General features: G+C 42.1%; 1 protein-coding gene across 1 annotated transcript in view; it reads left to right on the plus strand.

Annotated features, from left to right (window-relative positions):
* The window catches only part of CLPTM1L (CLPTM1 like), a 51,149-nt gene extending 47,845 nt beyond the window's left edge, over positions 1 to 3,304 (plus strand). Inside the window, exons 16-17 of the mRNA XM_019540331.1 lie at positions 671 to 786; positions 1,809 to 3,304. Of these exons, the coding sequence (XP_019395876.1) occupies positions 671 to 786; positions 1,809 to 1,887 (195 nt within the window). The 3' untranslated portion in view covers positions 1,888 to 3,304. The remainder of the gene's footprint in view (positions 1 to 670; positions 787 to 1,808) is intronic.
* The last annotated feature ends 5,009 nt before the right edge of the window (positions 3,305 to 8,313 follow it).

Below are 8,313 nucleotides of genomic sequence, written 5' to 3' on the forward strand. Positions count from 1 at the left end.
GAGTTCCTGCCCTTTGGGCAGGGGGCTGGACTCGATAATCTCCCGAGGTCCCTTCCAGCCCTAATGTCTATGAAATCTATGAAATTGGATGTAGGCTTCATGGCATATAGAGAGAGCTACACCTCAGGTTGATGGCAATTTAATCATCCTCGTTGAAGCTGTTCTGATCTAATAGGCTAATTGTTAGTTTTGAGGGATTTCTTGTAGTAAACTAATGAAAATTATTTTACTTTGACAGTCCTATAAGGTTTTTAAAATATTCTGTTCTTGTACTCCTAAAATATGCCTTTAATTTACGGTAAAATAGGTTGAAACAGAAAGTGAGAAAATAACTGTTTCATTGCTTAAATTACTACATTTGTTTCCCTGATGCATTGTCTTACTTCTTTCGTGTGTCTTTTGCCTGGTTTAAATATGATGCAGGCTGAAACACCTAGTACTTTGTTTTGTAGTCCATTTAATTAGAATTGTAACTTAAGGCTTGAATATTGGTAGAAATGTTGAAGTAATTTGTGTGTGGAGTTAATGTTCTATGTTTCTCAGCACCTGCTTTGTTAATTTGTGAAAATGTTTCCTTTTTGGAGATGTGAATATAGTATTGCATTGTTGGCAGTACTACCAGCTGGATTGTACTGAATATCTTTACTGAAAATAATTATTTTATTTATAGGCGTTCAATACCTTCATTGATGATATCTTTGCTTTTATCATCACTATGCCAACATCTCATAGACTGGCATGTTTTAGAGATGATGTTGTGTTCCTGGTCTACCTTTACCAAAGATGGTAAGTTTTTCTCCTATGCCTCTTCTTTGATACATATTTACTATTGCTAGTCAAAATATGAAGATCCATGTAACTACATCAGCCAAAAAATAAAGAAACAAAAATAATAGTTCAGTGAAGATTTAGAAGTTTCCCTTTTATTGCATATTAATGTATAGTATACTGTGTTTTAAAATCAAGTAAGTCTTGAACATTTACCAGTCTTTAGATCCTCTTAGAGATCACTCAGACGTTCTTTCAGGACAGCACTTATCCCCAATCTGATGGCTGATTCTTATTTACATAATTAGGCTCGCCTGCCTTTTAATATTTGCTTGAAAATCCCTCAAGACCAAGTAGGAAGCATGTTCTGGTAAAGCAGTTCCTTCAGTAAAATCAAATCTTGCTTTCTTTAAAACAAAATTCTAGCCTTCAGTTTACAAAGATAATTTTGCAAATAAACAAATAGCATAATCTTCCCAAATCTGTGGATGACTCCATTGGTTTCTGCTACTCGGTTTTGCCATGCAGCAGAATAAAATTAACCACTTCCCCTGCTGTGCTTCAGACAGAACCTTGTATTAGTAGTGAGGGTGTCAAGAATTGACTGCAGCTTCATGTTTGTTGGAGGGGGTTATCCAAAAGTAGACTCTCGAGTTATTGTTTGAAGAGTAAGTTTTGAAAAGATGTGGAGAGAAACTTTTCAGTAGTAGCAGAGACCTTCCATCCCCCATTCCTGCTCTCAGCCCCTTTTAGCATGCAGTGAGTACTGGAGATCATCTTAACAAAAAGGTTTCGAAGGAGACCCAAGGGGACCTTCGTTCCGTCTGTTAAAGGTGGGTTGAGCTTCAGATTTGGAAGCGGAAGACTGTTCTAAAGGATTTTCTACTTGAGGACCTAATAGTGTTCGTAGGCTGGTGCTCAGGAGGCAAAGCAGATGATGAGCAGGAAATGCTGTTTTAGCAGACTGAGCAGCAATTGATACGGTCTTTTACTAGGAATCAACCCTACATGTAATTAATTCATATTATTTTTCCCAAAAGGCTTTATCCCGTGGATAAGAGCAGAATGAATGAATATGGAGAAAGTTATGAAGAAAAGCCAAAAATCCACAGAGAATAATTAACATAATTCTAGACGGTTCTTTCCTTGGACTGCTACTGGCTACTTGTATTATGTGGTTTGAAAAAACAAGAGTATTTTAAAGTTATGACAGGACTTCATGGACAATACATCTTCTACATTGCCAAAATCTATTTTTGATGATTCTCCAACATTTCAAAGTTCCTTTTGTTGATTCCTTGAAGAAGTCTATCAGCGTGTCTGCCAGATGTCACTCAATAGCTAGACTTCTAAACTTTTCCATGAAACTTAAATATTAATTTGTCTTCGTTGTTGTAATGACTCTCTAAATGTGTCTTTTGAAACAGCTCAGTAACTGGAAGTGTGGTGCCTGCACTGACAAGGGGATGTTAAGCCATGAAAACTACAGTAAGCCAGTGGTTAGGTTACAACAGAATTAATGTCACTGCAGAACCACATACACATCCAAATGTGCCACACAAAGCCATGTTCAGCTGACACAGGATATGGAAGTTTTGAAGCTGATTGATTTAAGCTATATGTAGACTTTAAAACAAGCTCACTGTTTCAAATATTCCTCCTGGATGGAAGGGGAAATAACCCAAATGAACAAAATATATGACAAATATTTGCCAGGCTTTAAGCCCATAATAGGACTTAGATGTTTATTTTTAAAAGGCAGAGGCTTTTCAGTAAGACAAAGGAAAAAAAATCCAAAAATTCATGAGCATGTGCAGCAAGTGATTTATTTTTAGTACATATCTAATGTTGCCTCAACCCTTTTTGTATTTGCTAGCACAATACCCTGCAATTTCCCATCAATATAGGTTTTTATATTGGCACGTGAGCCATTGTGGTATACCTCTTGCTACATATATGTTTGCATGATAGACACTGTTGTGATCTATTGTGCCAGTTCTCTTTCATGAGAAATGTTTTCTTGGTTCTCTCGATTTCTATAACATTAACATGGAAAAATAAAGCATAATGCATTCAAATAATGGGAAGGTACTTTGTTTGACCCAGTAGATGCTCAGAAAATCAGTGCATAAAATCATCTTTTAAAAATGTGCCTGTTAAGTTAAACTGTTTACTAAAGCACATACTTCCAGTAGCAGCAATGTTGCTTAAAAGGCAGTTTCTCTCTAGCTGTCTATCATGTTATCAATTTGGGTATGTGTTAATCAGATTTCAATTCAGCACTTTAGAGAGTGTTTAGACTGTGCTGAAAAGAATGTACATTCAAACTGCAGAAAAACCTTATGCATTTAGAGCCCCTATTTCTATGGTTTTATGAAGCAAATTTCCATTTCATTGGCTATCCTTGAAAAGACATGTTGCTTCATTAGTGGCAAATAAAATGTCTGATTCTGACAACCAGGTTCATTCCTTGGCAGTGACTTTTGTTTTAAAGATAATTTGGCAACTTTTAATGAACATAGATTTTATTTCTCCAGAACATGTTGCTGGATTTTGAATTTTTGTTTTTTAATTACTCTGTTTTTATTGGAGTCTGTCAATTTATTTTAACTTCATGATGTCACTAATTCAAAATGTAAATGATAAATGATGATTTGTTTCATGAAATAGTTTTTTACCATATCCTAATGTTATGGTGGTCTGTAGGCACTTGTTTTGGTTATTCATGAGAAAACAGGAATATGCCTGCCTGACTTGTCCCACTGGTGTAAGCAGACCCCTTTACACCAATACAGCATAGTAAAAGAGACTAACGAGAGATATGAATTTAACTTGTGCCCAGTTCAAGGCCTCTTTATACAGGCATACCTCGGAGATATTGCAGGTTTGGTTCCAGATCACCGCAATAAAGCGAGTCACACGAATTTTTTGGTTTCCCAGTGCATATAAAAGTTATGTTTACACTATACTGTAGTCTATTAAGTATGCAATAGCATTATGTCTAAAAAAAAAACAATGTACATACCTTAATTAAAAATATTTTATTGCTAAAAAATGCTAACCATCATCTGAGCCTTCAGCGAGTCGTAATCTTTTTGCTGGTGGAAGGTCTTGCCTCGATGTTGATGGCTGCTGACTGATCAGGGTGGTGGTTGCTGAAGTTTGAAATATTGCGAGAATTATCAAAATGTGACACAGAGACACGAAGTGAGCAAATGCTGTTGGAAAAATGGCGCCGATAGACTTGCTCGACGCAGGGTTGCCACAAACCTTCAATTTGTAAAAAATGCAATATCTGCAAAGCGCAATAAAGCGAAGCGCAATAAAACGAGGTATGCCTGTACTGGCAGCCCTATACGGGAGCTTTAATGAAAACAGAATCAGGCAGTGAGACTACCAGCGACACTGTAGCATGTCCATAAATATTGGTAGGATTGGTACTATAGTTCATATAAACCATGCATTTATTTTATCCTGATGCCAACTACTGCTCTTTGTTATTAGAGACTTGTCTCATCTGTTTCATAATAAACAATGATATTTTTATGTGTTGAAAATAATTGTTCTGGTATTAAATAATTTATTGAATGTACCCTTTTGTGACATTTTAAAATCAATTTGAGGTGACCTCTGAAAATCTAATTTACTGTAGTCAGGTACTTCTAATATTTCAGCATTCCTTTTCTGCATGTAATTATTTGAAAATCATTCCTTAATCTTTGTCTTGCCAGGTTTTTTTTATTATCCTTTGTAACTTTCCATGTTCCATAACTTTCCGATCGTGATAAGAGATTAATCACTTCTCGCGCACGGTGGTCATGCTGAGTATAAGGTTTGAGGTTTTAAGGCAACAAGACTTTGTGAAGCTCTAATGAGTCAATAATCTGTTTTCTGCAGTCAGTGTACAAATAAAATAAAGCATTTATGTCTGAGACTGACTGAGTTCTGATTTCTTATTGGAAAGGGTGTGAGAGAGAATTTGTGTTACTGATGGTAGTCGATGCATAGACTAAACGAAATAAACTTTCCAATGCAGTAATCTTTTTAATAATCTTACAGAAACCATGGAGAAACATCCAGTTGAATATTTTGAGTGTTTGTGTACTTAAAAACACTCCTGCTTAAAAATATCTCAGTGTTACAGATGTGGAAATGACTGCCATGAATCATGCTCTCTAGACCGCTGACCATTTTTGCTTTCCACTGGACTCTTTCCAATTTATCCATGTTTCAAGGTGCAGTGCAGCCAACTGGATACGGTGCTCCAACTGAGTCTGCACCAGTACTATTCTGGATGGGCAAGGGACACTCTTGTTCATACCTAGTATGCTATTGCCTTTTTTTGCAATAAGAGCACCCTGTGGATTGATTCAGCTTGTGGTGCACTATAATGCACCACATATTTTTCTGTAGGACAGCAACCTAACTAATAGATTTAGATGAGAAAGGCACCATTTAGAGCAGGTTACTACTACTTTACCACAGGTTTTTATGCCCAGTTTCCCTAGGTTTTCATTCGAGATGGCAATAATGCAGTTCTACTACCACAGTGTATGTTTTTATTAAATGCTATGGTTTATCATTTCACAACCTTGCCATTGCCCTTTAGCCCAATTGTCGTGTTAATGTGTCAGTCAATGTAGGAGAGGCCAGGATTTCTTAGGGTGTTGTCTTTCCTTGGACCAACTGTGTAGTAGAGTTGGACAAATTTTCGAGAACTTTTTTCCTCAGACAAAGCACGCAAGACAAAAATTGCTTTCAAAAGCTTGTCTATCTCTACTACACAGTTGGTTCAACACAAGGTATTGCCCTAAGAAATCCTTGCCTCGCATAACCTGGACCCTTGCCGCTTAAAACATCACCTACACGCTCAGTAAATGTAGGTCTTCGCTGGGGCTGGGTCGGGAAGGCTCTTGCGCCCAAGAAAGCACAGAGCTGTTTGTGGGAGAGGTGGACGCGTTGCAGCCGCAGGCTGGTGAAACGCGCGCAGGTAGAAGCGAGGAAAGGGAAGAACGGCGGAGGAAGAGGGGAAGCAGCACTGCAGCGCCTCCCTCCACCTGCTCTTGCTTCAGATCTAGACCTAGCCCGCCTAGGGCCGGGCTCATCCTTTGGTGGGCTCTAGACAAGCAGATTCGTGGGCGAGGCAGGGAGAGGGTAGCCGCCGCCACCCTCACGCGCGAGGAGGCGGGGCTGCGTGGGGCCCGCACGTGTGTCCGCCCCGCCCCGCGGCTGGCGGAGCATGTGCGGCGGGGACCTGACTGGCCGGGGTTGGGGGCGGCGTGGCGGGCGCGGGCTGGGGGCCGCTGGCGGTGCTGCGCGGCTGCTACGCGGAGACGCTGGCGCTGGAGGCTTTCGTGCAGCGGGAGCAGGCGGCAGCGGAGGCCGGGGCCGGGCCGGAGCTGCTGCGGCCGGCGGACCCCGCGCTCTACCGCGCCTTTGCGGAGCGCCTCGTGGTGGCGGTGCCGCGCGGCGCCCGCGCCCTGCCCCGCCCGCTCTGCTTCCGACAGGTACCCCCGGGGGCGGGCCACGGCACGGGGGGGAGGGCGCCGTCTGCTCGCCTCTGCTCGCTGCGGCGACCCCGGGTCCCCTGTGCCCTCGCCCGCCTGCGGGCTTGGGAGAGGAGACGGCGGCGGCAGCTGCGCGCGCACCGGGTCTCGCCGCGCTCCTGCACACGTCCCGCTCCACTCCACGCACCCCCGCTGCTTCCTGTTCACACACGCACTCTCAGTCTCAGTGTTCCCCCTACACGCGCGCACACATTGTTCCTCTTGCGCACCCCCCATTGCTCTCCTTACACACCCCATTATTACCCCCTACAAACACACTCATTGCGGCCCCCCCCACATGAGTACACATGCAGGGGGGTGCCCCGGTCCCAGGAGGGAAGGCATTTAGGCTGGGGGGGAAGGGAGATGGAGCTCTCCCTTTTCCTCTCCCAAGAGAAGATGCTGCCCTGAGCTGGGGGCCTGGCTTGAGGATGTGGTGAGCAGGGATCTTGGTTTTCTCTGATTTAAAAAAAAAAAATCCTTAATTTTTGGTTTAAAAAAAGTAACTCCAAATCCATATTTTTCTGTGATTTTTTTTTTTAAATGTAACACCCCTAATATATAGAGAGAGATATAGTGGTGTTTCATTTATATCACAGATAACTGTGGCTTTGAGGTTACTTTTTTTTTTTTTTTTAACTGAAAAATGGGCATTTTTTAAAATCTGAGAGCACCAGGATCCCTGCTCATGAGCTCTCTCCAAGTCCAAGGCACCCCAGGGTTCAAGGCATCAGTGCAGTAGGGCTGTCCCTGCAATTTTAAAATGAGGCTGGACCAATGATTCTCTACCAGCGTGTTGCCGCGCCCTTTGGGTGTCTTGAGATTCTCTTGGGTGTGCCACAATGTGTCATGCAAGGCTAGCACTATCAGGTGTGCCACCATGGTTCATAAGATGTACCCAGAGATGTCAGACAGGAAGAGTGTCCAAAGCGTTCTGACTGGCCCTTGTATTTCTGAGGCCTTTCATCTATTTGTAGTAAAAAAAGTACAAAAGAACCCAGTGAGAACTAGGAGCTAGTATTTTCAAAGGGGGGACCTCAGGTCTCTTCGAGCAGGGGGGTCATGTTTCCTGAGAGGTGCCTTGAGTCTCAAAAGGTTGAGAACCAGTGCTATAAGCCGTGCAAGGGTCGGGGGAGGGGGTTCCTCTTTTCCTGCTGAAGTGTGAGCGCAAAGTTCCTGGTCCCTAGGCTAGGGTTGGGTGTCCAGGGCTCGTTTGCTCTGCTCTTTCTCATGAAGGAGCATTTAAAAATTGAACAGGAACAGCCTTCGTTGTAATTGGGGCTGAATAATGCAATTCTCGTGTTGCAGAAAGAGAAGAGCGATCCCCTTCAGTTGAGTTCAGTAAACAGGAGAGAAGATGATCTTGCAGACTTCTCTCTTAAGTTGCTGCATAAACAAAGCTATTCTTCTGTTGACCTGTTTGATTCTTATGAATTGAGATAATTGAATTCATATTCCTGGAGGGATTAGGTCTATGGTATAGTAAGTGCTGTAAATGCAACTTGGTAGATCCTCTGACCTGAGGATCCTGCAGTCTAAACAGACAGGATGGACTGTGGGTGAAGAGAGAGTATTATCCCAGTTTTATGAAGGGGGAGGGAGTAAGTGACCTGCCCAGATTCTTAATCCCTGCTTTCAGTGTACAAAAGTCTGTAACATTTGAAAATGCCTGATACAGTGTGGCACATGCAGGCTGACCAACTTGTTTTGAAGAGTCATAATCTACAACCAGAGTCTGGGGCTGAGCACGCATGCTTTTGAAGGTGGATTTATAGTTTGTCCCCCCCCAAAAAAATCATAGGAAAAATTAACTTTTGTTTTATTTTTTCTGTTTTCAGCTCTCTACTATGAGTGACGTTATCAAAAGAGTTGTTCAGAGACTTTGTGAAAAAAAGAAGAAGAATGTGCTTGCATTTGGGTATTCCTTATTAGATGAAAACACGTCTCATTTGCTGGTTACATCTACTGTAGGTCTATGCAACTACCTTCCTAATACTTC

Source organism: Crocodylus porosus, unplaced genomic scaffold (genome assembly GCF_001723895.1).
Source record: "Crocodylus porosus isolate Cpor-Errol unplaced genomic scaffold, CroPor_comp1, whole genome shotgun sequence".
Lineage (NCBI taxonomy): Eukaryota > Metazoa > Chordata > Crocodylia > Crocodylidae > Crocodylus > Crocodylus porosus.